Here is a 14,897-nt window from a genome sequence, read left to right as displayed (position 1 = left end):
ATGTCCATCATTTTTATACAGTTCATACACAGGTCATCCTACTTTCCATCTGTGTTTTGTTTTTAGAGGCGCTTGTTATACATGGTTTGTTTAAACAAAATGTGTGGCTTCGATACTCATGGGTGCTTGGAACTGCAGTGGTAATTAATGCTAGAGCATTTTAAAAAGTAAATTTTATTACAAAGTCCAGGGATTCTCTAATGAACACAGCAGGTGTAATAGCCCGTCTCTGAGCTAGCTGGCAAAAGAAAATATAAGTCACTTGTTGCGAGGAGCACATCCATTGATTTGGTAGTGACTTAAATAATAGCCTTTTTAATAAAAAAATAAATCTGGAGTAGAAAATTAATCTTTATGGTCATTAGAGGAGTGAAAACAATTCCTATTGGAAGGAAGAGGAATGGATTTAGATGTGCCATTTAGCACACGTTTAGCATGTCACATTAAATTTTCAAGCTTGCATCTGGTCATCTAGAGTTAATTCAATTACTTGAAAAAGACGCCTTGCTTTTTCCTGCGGGTCTGATGTGAGTTTTCTTCTTCTGGTAGCCATGTTAGTGTTGGAAAGTGAGACATCACTTTTAACCAGTGCTGCGAAAGGAAATTGAAGGCTGAAAGCAGATGAGCACAATTGGCTAAAGCGGTAGAAAACGAATTGGCACTAACTTGGGGGGGTTTGTGAAAAAAAGTGTATTTATTTTTATTTTATTTAGAGTAGTATTTATTGCATAGCATTGGCATAGTAGCTCTGCTCTTTTTTTCTTCCTTTTATCTTTAAAATTCTAGTGAAGTGCTTTTAGATGCAGTGCCTTTGCCAGTTGCATACACCAGGGTGCAGTGCAGAGTTGTGTATGATCTCCCTGGCTTCCATTGCAGCGCACAAAGCACGCTTATTATTTAGTCTGCTGTTTTAATAAAGTTAGAGTAGGCGGGGAGGGCTTTAAAACCAGATTATCCTCTTACAAACTGCTCCGTTTGGTCCTTCGTTCCCTGAAGGACTTTCAAAACCTCCTCCCCTCCAAGCTCTCCATTTTCTACTAGCAACCCACAGGCAATTATTTCTTTAAGATTTTAATTCTACTGTGCTTCTGTTACTTTTCCTTTTACCTTTACTGTTTACTCTGAGTGATCAAGCATATGATATGCAGTTCTGTTGGAAATTATCCAAAACACAGCTGCCATCCCTCATGAGCAATTTCATACTTATGCACTAACTACAGCGAACATCTAGATAATGCGGAGAAAACAGTCTTCTAAGATGAAGTCGAGGATGTTATATTAGCACGGGAAACTCCAAATAGTTTTTTTTCCCCAAGTACATTCGCTGCATAGCTATTAAATAACTTGTGCGTTGATCTTTCGTTGTTTAACCTAGCTGTCCCTCCCTTAGTTCGGTTCTCTTTCCAAACCCTCTTCCTGGACAGTGCAGCTGTTTGATAGTCCTGACATCCTCTGCAAGCTAATTGTTTGTATTCTGCACAGTCGGAAGAACTCTACAGTTGACATTTCAAAGTTATCAGAGCGTATTTATCGGAGGCGGTATGGTCCAGTGGTTAAAGAAAAGGGCTTTTAACCAAGAGGTCCCTGGTTCAAATCCCGTCGCAGCCACTACCTCATTGAGCAAGTCACTTAACCTCCTTGTGCGCCATCTTTCGGGTGAGATATTGTTGAAAGTGACTCTACAGGTGATGCATCTCTGTAAGTCACCTTTGATGAAGGCATCTTTATCAAAGGTGATTTAAAGGCTATATAAATAATAATAATTTGTAGCCTGTGTTCCCATTTGTAATTCAATGGTAGATTTTTTTTTTTTATTGGGATAAATGAAAAATAAAATAAGACAGTCAGCTCTCTAGTCTTTTTTTCCCCCCCAATTTTTTTAATTTTGAAAATTCAATATTAAATCTTAAGCACAGCAAAACTCTGTTATCTTAACTAATTGAAATTATTAATTGTTATTTATATGACTTTCCAAATCAAGAAACATGCTTTACCTTTAAACGAATAACATCTAGTGATCTGATCTGATCTGATCCAGACAACAGGGCAGACGAGCACAGCACACCACACAAGAAGACAGGTTACCAAAGGTCTGTTCGGTTAACAGGGGTTAGAAGATTTTAGTATTTTTTTGAATCCATCTTTATTAATTCTGTGTTTGATTGGAGTGCAATATTAATAATTGAACTTGTCAATGTTACACAGAGGAAAAGTAACTGAGGGTATAGCTCAGTTCTGTAAGGCTTTCATCAGATGCCATGATGTTGCTTTAAGTTGTTGGTGTGTTTGATCAGCAGTGGTTCCCTGTGACTGCAGAGTGCTTGGGGGAAGTATGCAGCCAGATGCTCGCTTGAGGCTGGAACAGAGTGTACGGTACTCGGATGACATTCCACACGCTGGCATTTCTTTTTCTTCTATATATTTGTGAATTTGTAGTGCTTGTGAATGATACTGGGTTGACGGCACTGGGAAATAGCACAGACAGCAGAAATGTGAGCTTCCACCCACTGCCCCTACCTGTGTGCCTCCCTGCTATATGTTGATCCCAAACACACAGCAACACTTAATGAGTCTGTTCCATATACATATCCATGCTGTACACGTGTGGTCTTATTCACATTAATGCGGGAGTTTAAAATATATTACAGTTAAATGGTTTATTCTTTAGGTTTAAACATTTAGGGAATTTAACAGAATGTAACACCTGGGTTCTGTTGCTTCCTTCCAAAATGTAGTTATTATAATTTCTCTTAAGCATTTGAGCCCTCAGCAGCGGGTTTAGTCGTGTGGTAATGCCCGCCTCGTGCAGTTACATGCCTGAGCCTATGGCTCGGGCATTAACGTAACAAAAAGGGCATTACCACACCATTAAGCCTGCTCCTGAGGGCTCAAATGCTATTTGAATGTGGATATGTTACAAATTAATATATAAAAAAGAAATATTATAGTATTTTTCGTGATTTTATCAAGAACTAGAATTTTTTGCTGCTGATTACATTTTGTTATGCGGTCTGTTTAGAATTACGCCAGGCTGCTGCATTCCGCTTAATGTGATTGGATGATAATTGTTATCAGGCTGCGGCATTCCGCCAATGTGACTGGATGATAGTTGTTTGCGAAACATCCAAACCTGAAGTCATCGCACATTTCCCGGGAGATGTAGGCTAACTTACAAATAAAACAAAAGTATATAAAGTGTTAGGAAAAACAACAACACTGAAGTGAATGATAAACAGGTAAGTTTATTTTAGTAAAATAGGCCTGCATTTTAAATCGGATGCCTTGAATTATTTAGTAGTTATTGATGTGAATGTTTCCATTAACAGTACAATTACTCAGCACATTGGAAAACGTACTGGACAAAGTTAATTTCTTCAAACTGGCATAGTCGATGGATTGTAAGTCTCTTTTGGAAAATTCAGAACAGGTGATGGTATTGTAATATTTCATTTTCTCCTCCTCCTGTCAATATGCGAGACCAGGTTTGTCTCTCTTTTTCATCCGGTGCCCAGTAACTTTTAATCGAAGACTAATTTTTAAGTCCGGTTATTGCCATAATTTGTCAGCATTCTAGACTGACATTAGATGATAGTTGTATTGCGGTGGACTGCAAGCAGTGGTTTGTATACCTTTTAGTCAGGTTGGCCAACTTACTTAATGCTTGCATCATGTTTCCTAAGGTGTTTTTTCCAAGAGTAAGTGGATGAGACCATATGTTGGTAGAAGAGAGTTCTTTGGCTGTAAATAAAAACATTTTGTTTCATCAGGGCATTTATTCATGTATTTAATTAAGGCTTTTACTGGACAATTTTTGTTTTGTGTTTCGGTAGTGATTTTTAGTTTCTTCGTTAAAGGAGAGAGTGGCATATTTCAGCCCCTGTTCATCTTGCATAACTGAAAAAGATTTAGGTGGTAGCAATCTCTGACCCTCTCTGCCTCTGCGAGCAAAATGTAGCTGAATGTTATTCCAGACTGTATACAACAGACCTTTCGGAGTATCCTGTAGAAAGTGAACATTACATTTTTTCAAGGTCTTGTTTTGTTAATGCATCATGATGCGCTGTTGTGTCTTTGCCTGCATGCCTATTTTTCGTAATCACTGCTTTCAGTACATTGTTGGAACTTGTATACTCGGAGTCGTTCATAATATTAGGGAATATTAGGGAGGGTCATTAAGGTGCCGATTTATCCCTGATCTTATTCCTATGGAACTCTATATGCTGTACTGCTCCTTATTAACTGTTCTTAGCGTTGCATAGAATTCTCTTCGTGTAGTATTTATTGTGGAGTCTCATTTTCAAAGTTGTCATTTCTTTTCTGATAACCAGCTTTTAAATAGCCGAACAGCCCACTGTTTGTTCTACAGTTTGTCTTGTTTCTTTGTTTTTCAAGACTGTTTAACTCAGTCTGTTGTTGTAGAATGTCCACAAGGCAGTGTTGAGTCGCTACAGTTTTCTTTACTGCGCTGCTACTAGTACCAGGAGTAGTTTCTGTTTGCAAGTATTCCTCTGTTTCGTTCCCATCACACTTGTCATAGTCAAGCTCAGTAAGTAACCACTCTTTTATAGTTTGTCCCGAAAATATTAATTCATGTTTTTAGTTATCGGTTGTTTGTTAGACACTGTGCTGGTTTATGTCTGTGTTTATAAATAGAAGTTTAAGATTTTAAATGCTCATCCTGAGCTATTAACCGATTTCTTTATTTGTCATACAGTATATAGATTTTCAGGCCGATTGATTTGGAATGTTGAATAAACAAAGTTTGAATACTAACATTCGGGTAGGCTTCATCAGGTTACAGGAAATCTATCCATATTCTAATCTGCCTTTTATCTGAACCACTCAGAATAATTGTAAACATCCTACAATAGACAGGACATATTTAAAAGCACTTTTCTCTTTTAAACTAGAAATTGGATGGAGAACCGACACTGGTATCCTGTCCTGAGGCAATGGTCTCAGGTGTCTTAAGGGTGAATCGATACACCCAGAAAAGAAATGGCCTGACCCATTGCAAAAAACATTGCAAACCATTGTAAACTATGGTAAACACATTGTGTAAAGTTGAGAAAAGCATGGGGGAAAACTAGGCATGATCTCCCTTTTAATAAGGGAAGACTCCCTCCACATATCCAGACTTGGCTTTTTGACATTAAATAGCAACATGGTAGGATTTGATTATCACAGTTATCTTAAATTTGAATGTAAAAAAAAAAAAAAAAAAAAAAAGTTACAGAATTCACTGAAATTTAATTTCCCTTTAGAAATGCCCTCATGAATGCAGTTTGATCTCCTACCTAAAAACTGTAACATGATCAGTGGTAGCCACAGGCCTCAGGAACTAGGATCAGATAGAATTTTATAAATACCATGCATGGTTTTGATTTTACACAGTTGTTTGACAGGTGAGCAGGCTCATCTACTTCAGATTGTGAGAGATCATCTCCTGTCATCCCATCAACATCTTTCACCGCATTAAGAAAAAAAAAAAGCATCTCCATTGGCATGGGGCTTTTGTGAAATGCATTTTGATTGGAGAGTCATCCCTGAAATTTCTCCTATGGATATTTCACTACAGTAAATATTTTGTTAATTTCTTTTTGGGTTTATGAACATTTTGGGCGGTTTAGTATGATTTCAGGTGAGCTTTGTGTGTTTGATTTGCCGATTTAAAAAAAAAAAAAAAAAAGAACAAACAAACAAACAAAAAAAATAACTAACTTAAATATTGCTCCTGGTTATAAAACCAACTAACTGCATTTTAGTTGGTTGGCTGAAGTCTGATGAAGGCTTTTATGCTTTTATTAAAAAACTACATTTGTCACTGTATTGTATGCAATTACATCATCAGTCTAATTCGATCTAAATTATAATTGGCTGTCTGCAAAAGATTATCTTGTTTCTCTGCAACACTGCCCCTAGTGGATGTAAAGAAGTACCACATTTGTTCAATCTGTTTCTTTTTCTTACCAGTGGGGGACATGTTTTAAAAAGTCACCATAGTTTGATGACTGTTACAGAAAATTATGTACAAAGTGATTCTAAACAAGGAGAAGAATAATACATAACCGTTAAGATAACTGTGATGTTTCAGACCTGGTACTGTACCAAGGTCCTCTTTAATACAGGCCTGATAAGCCATGCAATTTTGATTGTCTGTGTAATAAGCTAGTGTAGAGTAGTATAAAGCTGAGGAATCAGTGGTAGCCCACTGCTCAGAACTTGCCTGTGTAGTTTTTTGGGGATAAGAGCCTCAGTAATACTAGACACCACAAAGAAAGCTACTCTGTGCATCAGTTAGGTCTGCGTTGGATCAGATTCCATTTGATTGAATAGAGTGCTTCAGAAATTAGCAAGGTAAGGTGTGAGCTCTGTAGTAGAGCACTTGCATCTAATGGAAATGTTAAGAGAGGATGGCATATTGCAATTTTGTAAATGAGCTGAATGGAGCTGCCCCTCAAAGGTGTCTTGGGAAATCAATGAATATTGTGTCATATTTATTTTGTATTGGGAATAGGCATATTTGATTTGAGTGAGTGAGTATACAGATATGGCCAAAAGTTTTTCATCACCTAGAATTTGAGTCATCATTTAAAAAAAAAACCAAAAAAAACCTATATGAACTAATTTAGATATTTTATTTAACATAATGTAATCAAAGAAACTACAAAATGATATCGCAGAAGTCTACTGGAAGCCATAATAGTAGTACAGTATTTCATGTTAGATTTCAAAATGCCACATTTTTCAATTGTCAGTTTTTTGTTAAGTAGATGGGAAAACTACAAAGCGGTATGTAATTCAATGTTAGCGTAACATTATTCAGCAGGTTTCATTTGACTTTATGAAGCACAATTAGTTAACTCGATTGGGTGATGCAAAACTTTTGTCCAGAGCTGTAGTGCCCTTTGTCTAGTCTCTTCAAAACTTTGATGTGAATAAAATCCCTTTCTCTCCTGTTGTAGAAAAGTAGTAAATAGTCCTGTGAAACAAACAACCCAGTAAGACCTGCTTGCAGTGTGTTTTATTTACAAATTTACAACGAAAACAGAAGTAGCCACTCCAGTGGGTGTCATTTTATGGTAATTAGGAGCGGCTATGCTAACATTTCAGATATCACACACCATAAAAATTTACCAGTAAATGAATGCGCATTACATTAAAAAGGCTGTTTAGAACGACTTTGTATGATTTTTAGAATGCTATTACAGAAACGGTCCAACTTATCTAATTGTGGTCATCCGGGTTTATATTTAACTGGAGCGTTTTTTTACATTTTGACCACTTTTTTAAACTTTTAAATTGCATTCCCTGCCTCAAGATGGCTTCCCATGTACCCACATGGACCTCTCAGGACTACATTTCCCATCATCCTCCTGCGCACTGGTAAATCCATCTCTGCTACATATGTGAGCAGGAGGATGATTGGAAATGTAGTTCTGAGAGGTCCATGGGGGTACGTGGGAAGCCATCTTTATGCAGGGAATGCAATTTAAAAGTTAAAAAGTGGTCAATGTAAAAAAAAAAAAAAAAAAAAAATTAAAACAAGACACACACCTTACGTAAACAGTTGTAGCAACACATAGAAATGTGTAACACAGTAAAGTAAAAAGGTCCTTATGTACACTTTAATGTGCTGTGCTAAAGTTGTGCCAACATGCTACCGCTACTACTAATTAAATTAAATAATTTATTTTAAACTAAGTAAGTTATGTGCTTTGTTTTGTGGTTACTCTGCATTGCAGCTATGTGAATCATGATACTGTAACATGATTCTTAACTTCAAATCAGTACATTTTTAAACAAAGGCTAAATTTTTCAACAGCAGGATTCATGCTATGATATTAAAGGGTTTATCAGCCACTGCCTGGAGGCATGCATATCCATTTGTATATTGCATTTATATTTAATATGTATAAAAATGTACAGTATAAACAGATTAACCTGTTTTACTATTATTTAGAGATGTATGTTTTGAAATTCCTGAGAAATTGACTTTTGACAATAGTGGGGGAAGTACTCATAAAGCTCTGTTTCTTTTGTCCTTTGGCCCTTGCGTTATTTGTTTTGATGTAGTGCGATAAGCATTTCTTAACACAAGATTTGCAACAAGATTACATGAGATTAAGGGAGTGTATTTCTCTCTCGGTGAGACGATTTCTCAGTTTGTCCCTTTTGACATATTTTGACCCATGGAACGATGTTAATCGTACCAAACTGACACTGGTCTACCCTTTCCAGGTATTACATGCTTGGAAAGTGTGTTTCCAAAACTATAGTACGATAACGGTATGATGACATCGAGAAAAAGAACGTTCCACTCTGGGTGCCAGAGGTCCTTGTAAGCACAACCAATGGTGGGTTAATGAAACCAGCACCGTTAAAGATTTTTATACCAATACTTTCCCTTCAGAACACAGGAAGCACCCACACTATGGTTATCAATACATATTTGAGTATAGTACGCATTTTAGGCACCCTTCTAGATAATGTTCAGTACAGTATTATTATTTGTTTATTTAGCAGACGCCTTTATCCAAGACGACTTACAGAGACTAGGGTGTGTGAACTATGCATCAGCTGCAGAGTCACTTACAACTACGTCGCACCAGAAAGACGGAGCACAGGGATGTTAATTGACTTGCTCAGGGTCACACAATGAGTCAGTGACTGAGGTGGGATTTGAACCAGGGACCTCCTGGTTACAAGCCCTTTTCTTTAACCACTGGACCACACAGCCTCCTTATTCCAAGCAATGTGCTTTTATGAGCACTTTGGAGTTTGTTGGAGAGTATGTGTTGCAACTGAAGTGAAAAATACAACAATCCACTTAAAAATCTATAAACCATTCAAATAGGGCCCGTGTTGGTGGTTCTACAGAATTTTACTGGCATTCAAATATACTGAAGAAACTGAGGTATACTGTAGCTAGAACAAAAAAGGTTTAAATCATGAAAAACTAGGGCTCCCGAGAAACCTTTTTCACTTGCACTGTATAATAGTGCTGCACGAACCGATTGTTTGGATTGACCTCTCCACAGAAGTTTATGATGATTCCTGCTGTTCTTAAGCCCAGCATACATGTGGAAACAGCATGTGATCCTCCCTGCTGCACGCTCCAAAAATGGAGGAAAACCATATTGCATTGAGTGGTGCTGCCCTTATAATTGCACTACAACTTTGTAAAAGATGGGGCAAGCACAGGAACAGAGTCGTGTAGACAAGGGAGTGGATCCTAAATCATGAGGAGAGAGGAGCGTGCCATCATATTTTTAAACGAGTTACGCTTAAGTTAACGCAATTTGGTTTGTGTGGATCCAGACACGTTTGAGGAGATGTTGTGGCTTGTAGGACCACGAATAACCCGAAATGACACTACAGCGCGTCAGCGTACATATCAATAAAACGATTGATTGTAGCAGGATTCCAAATCTTCTGTGAAAGCCACCATCTTGAGTAGTCACATGATCGATTGACATTTTGTCTGGAAATATGTTTCCTTGTGTAAGCTGGGCTTTAGATTGTGGAGAACAGCAATCATCACAACTCCAAGCAGCTGTTTCTCAATTTGTTTCACTTGGAATGGTAAATTAGGCCAATCAACACCAATGACCCTTGCCTGTGGAGAGCTCAATCTGAATAATCGATTCATGCAGCGCTACTGTAAAATACAGTCCTGAACCTTGCTATTAGTACAGTTCTGAAACTTCATTGACATACTGTAGCAACCACAACTAAAATGGGTTATTTTCTTTTTTATTATTTTTTTCATGAATGAGTTTGTAATGTTTGTTCACTGCTGCTACAACTGACTAACAATACACCTACTGTATCAGTAATAATCTTGTAAGATAGAGAAAAAAAAAAAGTAATCACACATTTACCTGTCCACTGAATCAAGTATGACATTTACTTTTTGATGGAGTTATTATTTTTTATGTTTTCACATCAGAACAAAATATCACTGTAGTGTCCATCAACATGGTGTCATAGGATTAGGACAGCAGTCTTTTCACGAGTGACAGAGATGTGCACCTCACGCACTCGGGGGCACATAAAACTGACATTTAAAACTGGAGGAGAGCAGAAACATTTCCCATGTATAAAAGTGTTTTTTTAAGTTGTAGGTGTTATTAAAAGTAAATAAAAATACATCTTCATCAAACTTATATTACACACTCCTAGCCTCCCGTAGATGTTTTGGAATTTCTATTTTTATACAAATATTTTTAACCTGTCAGGTATTGTGTGATTATTGCACGATTATAGACCTTGGGGAAAGTCTGAACATGCTGTACTTACATTTGTCTCAAGAATCCTTTCGACCAGGGGTCTCCAACCCTGGTCCTGGAGAAGCTACTGTGGGTGCTGGTTTTCGTTTCAACCAATCTTTGTTACTTAATTGAATCAATTGTTGGCTTAATTAGTCAAGATTAACAGTGTTCCAGATCTTTAGCCACTGATGATGTAAAGACACCTATAAAACCTGCTGGATAGGGTCTCTCCAGGACCTGGGTTGGAGACCCCTGCTAGACCTTGCATTAAATAATTATGAAAACAAACAAACAAATAAAGGGAATTAAATCAAATGCAATTCACTGCATTGTGCTTGCTGAGGTGTTTGAATTATTCAGAGACAGTCTGGTTTGATGGTCTGTCTCTAAAACGTCATTCCAATCATATTACAAATCCATTGTCTGTGCCCCAAAAGATTTTGTCATTTTTAAAGACCTCTGTGTCATTTGCACAGAGATGAATGTCGTCCTTACTACAGTTTTGAGAAAGGTCATATGAAAATACAAAGGTAAAAAAAAAGATACAGTATTAATCCTGAGGCATGCCCTTCAAGAGAGGCTGAGTGAAAAGCGAGTTTGTTGAAAAGCATGGCTTTGTCTTTGAACGATAAGACCTGAACCTGCCAATTGCTCTGTGGTGAGGTTGACACGTTCCTGGTTTATGAATAGAATGAAAGACAGATCTTTCACATCTGGATGCAGGATATCCAATGTTTTTAAAAAAACCTCAAACATTACTGTAGCTGCTGCATATAGTGTCAATCCACACAAGGATGGCAAGTAAAAAATATTTCTGTTGTGAACTTTACAATGAAATGGCGCTCTAATATGGTAGTGACCCATTTTATGCATTAATCTCCTTGATGGAGATTCACTTAAAGTTGGAATACCAGTACAGTATGTTTAATACCCCCCCCCCAAGCAAACTAGGCATTATATCACCATCTCATAGATCACTATTGTAGTAGGGAGATTATATTATTCATTATTTCTCTGAAAGTGATTGTAGCTGACAAAATAATTGTAATAATAATATTACATATTGACTGTTGTGCTCTTCCGTCCGTCATAAACATCTAAAACGTCCAAATGTTTGTTTAGTTTTCCTCTCTTAATAGTTTCACTTTTTGGGACGACTAGGCTGTGTCTTCAGGGTCAAAATATGTTAATCATCAGGTGAAGCAGCTGACTAGTTAAGAACTTTTTTTGAGAAACTTATTTATGTAACTAAAATGAGTGAAAACCTAAATTAAAATCGAGCTCTATCTTGAGAAGGGAAACAAAGTGAATTGATGGGTGGTCTATCTTTATCCCTTGGCAGACCCCCTAACTGCACTCTAAAGCATGTTTGTTAAATCCCATGCAGTCTGTTTGATTATGGTCAGTAGCTAATAGGGCCCGGCCTAGATTTAGGCCACCGTTTCAAAGTGGCCTTGGGCCTGCAATTGCAGGACCAGGGCCGGCCTTTGCATATATATGAATGCAAAGCAGACTTTCGGCCGCCTTTTCGTATCACATGACCAATTTAGTTACGTACCTCAGTAGACACTCCATACTCCAACGCGCATGAAAGGTAAATCGAAAGGTGAATGCTCTGCGCCAAGACGGCAGTGGATCAGTATTGAATGGTAATTATTCAACATCATAATATTAAATAAATAAAAAATCTAGCAGGTTCAGGTTGTTTCTTTCACATAATTTGAGCTGCAGTGCATTCATAATTAAGCTTAATTGGTCACAATTACATTTTATTGTTATTTAGTAACTAGGTGAATAATTAAAAAACTGCAGGATTGTGGATCTCAATAATGCGGCGACTTGGTGTATGCAGCCACTGTTGTGTATTTTGCACGCAATGATATACATAGCTACGAAAATGTGCGTCTTTAAAATGATGATCATTTCTTTAGCTGCTTGCTTTTACACACACACAAAATACTGTTCTCATCCACAACTACTGTATTAAGCTTGTTGATGCACCATGACATTAAGTCAAAGTAGTCAATTATATATATTTTTTTAGTACATTCCATAAAATTGCTACTGTGCTGCATTGAAAAAAAAAAAACAATATTAATAAGAAACTGCTACAAATCTATTCACCACATTTTAGGCCTGCTTTTGAGTCACATACAGTGCCTTGCATAAATATTCACCCCCCTTGGACTTTTCCACATTTTGTAGTGTTACAACCTGGAATTAAAATGCTTTTAATTGGGATTTTTACCATTTGATTTACACAACATACTTAACACTTTGAAGGTGCAAAATATTTTTTATTCCAACACAAAAGTTAATTAAACAAAAAAAAAGAGACATTTGTTGGTTGCAAGTATTCACCCCCCTGAGTCAATACTTGGTAGAAGCACCTTTGGCAGCAATTACAGCTGTGAGTCTTTTTGGGTAAGTCTCTACCAGCTTTGCACATCTGGCTCCTGCAATTTTTGCCCATTCTTCTTGGCAAAATTGCTCAAGCTCTGTCAAGTTGGATGGGGACCGTTGGTGAACAGCAATTTTCAAGTCTTGCCACAGATTCTCAATCGGATTGAGGTCTGGGCTTTGACTGGGCCATTCTAAGACATTTCAGGTTCTTGTTTTAAACCACTCCAATGTAGCTTTGGCTGTGTGTTTAGGGTCATTGTCCTGTTGGAAGGTGAACCTTCGCCCCAGTCCCAGGTCTCTTGCAGACTAAACCGGTTTTCCTCTAGAATTTCCCTGTATTTGGCTCCATCCATCTTGCCCTCAATCCTGACTAGTTTCCCAGTCCCTGCTGATGAAAAGCATCCCCCATAACATGATGCTGCCACCACCATGCTTCACCGTGGGGATGGTGTTCTAAGGGTGATGAGCAGTGTTGGCTTTGTGCCACACATAGCGTTTTGCGCTAAGGCCAAAAAGTTCCATTTTGGTCTCATTAGACCAGAGAATCTTTTTTGCTGTGTCTCCCACATGTCTTTTGGCAAAATCGGGATTTCATATGGGTTTTTTTCAGCAATGGCTTTCTTCTCGCCACTCTTCCATAACGCCCAGCTTTGTGGAGCATCGAGGTTATAGTTGTCCCTTGGACGGTTTCTCCCATCTCAGCTGTGGATCTCTCCAGCTCCTTCAGAGTTACCATTGACCTCTTGGTTGCTTCTCTGACTAATGCCCTCCTTACCTGGTCACTGAGTTTTGGTGGATGGCCTTCTCTAGGCAGAGTCGCGGTTATGCCATATTCTTTCCACTTTTTAATAATGGATTTAACGGTGCTCCAGGGAATGTTCAAAGTTTAGGATATTTTTTTATAACCCAACCCTGATTGGTGCTCCTCCAGAACTTTATCCCGGACTTGTTTTGATAGCTCCTTGGTCTTCATGATGCTGTTTGTTTAGATATGCTCTCTAACAAACTATGGGGCCTTCCAGAAACAGGTGTATTTAATCTGAGATCATATGACACTTTAATTGTACAAAGGTGGACTCCATTCAACTAATTATGTAACTTCTGAAGGCAATTGGTTGCACCAGAGCTTATTTATGGGCGTCACAGCAAAGGGGGTGAATACTTATGCAATCAAGACTTTAAAGTTTTTTATTTGTAAATAATTTTGAAAAATATGTAGATTTTTTTTCACCACTTCGACATTATGGACTATTTTGTGTAGATAAGTGACAAAAAATCCTAATTTAAATCAATTTTAATTCCAGGTTGTAACACTACAAAATGTGAAAAAGTCCAAGGGGGGTGAATACTTATGCAAGGCACTGTATGTGAACTCGCAAAGGTGCCTTAAATCGTAAATGTGAACGGGGTTGCAGACCTAAATATGCAGTGGCCCTGAGGCGGCCCCAGAGGTAGCCCTGTGCCAGCCCAGTAGTGTCAACAGGGTTTTACTAATTTATGCTACAATTTCATCTCCTCTTATAACATGTTTACCTTTCCCCACCAAAACAAATATAGCATCATATAGCATCCCCTCTTGGCCCTTGATAAGAAAGTGTGCTGAAGTGTGCTAACACGGTCCATCAGAGGAGAAGGTGAGACTTGAGGGGTATGTGTCAGCCTGTGCCTGTGTGAGTTTAATTGAAGTGATTTGACCCCCTCTCTCTGCTCCTTCCAGAATGACGGAGGACAGACCCCTGCGGATGTGGTGCCGGACCCCCTCGGAATGCCCCTGGAGATGGCGGACGCTGCGGCGGTTGCCAAGGAGATGAGGCAGCTGCTGCTGGACGCGGTGCCCCTGGCCTGCGACATCACCAGGGCCATGCTGCCCAACTACGACAATGTCTTGGGCAAGACCCTCCTCAGCTCCCTGGGCTTCAGACTGGGTGACCGTGTCATCATTGCGGGGCAGAAGGTACAGTACCCAAGAATATTACATTGCATACTTCAAAACTAAAACAAAGCAAAACTTGATTTAGAATGGTCAAACATAAAACAATCTATCCATTTTATTTTGTCAAACAATAATGTTTTTAAAAAAGAGAAAGATAGACTAAGATGATTAGTGGGGAAAAAGTATACAAGCACTTGTTACTATGAATACTTTAGAAAACTTTCTGAAATAAAAAACAAAACAAAACACCAGAATCTAGACGACTTAATTGATTAAAGTGGTTGTAG

The 14,897-nt window shown here is 38.1% G+C and overlaps 1 protein-coding gene across 6 annotated transcripts in view; it reads left to right on the top strand.

Annotated features, from left to right (window-relative positions):
• LOC117411084 (CAP-Gly domain-containing linker protein 4-like) overlaps window positions 1–14,897 on the top strand; it is a 67,993-nt gene that overhangs the window by 17,560 nt on the left and 35,536 nt on the right. For all 6 annotated transcript variants that reach the window (XM_059025575.1, XM_059025576.1, XM_034018160.3 and 3 more), the window contains exon 7: window positions 14,395–14,631. In XM_059025575.1, coding sequence (XP_058881558.1) covers window positions 14,395–14,631 — 237 coding nt within the window. The remainder of the gene's footprint in view (window positions 1–14,394; window positions 14,632–14,897) is intronic.

Source organism: Acipenser ruthenus, chromosome 6, assembly GCF_902713425.1.
Source record: "Acipenser ruthenus chromosome 6, fAciRut3.2 maternal haplotype, whole genome shotgun sequence".
Classification (NCBI taxonomy): domain Eukaryota; kingdom Metazoa; phylum Chordata; class Actinopteri; order Acipenseriformes; family Acipenseridae; genus Acipenser; species Acipenser ruthenus.
The sequence above is the reverse complement of the archived record's forward strand: the minus strand, read 5'-3'. Positions and strand labels throughout refer to the sequence as shown.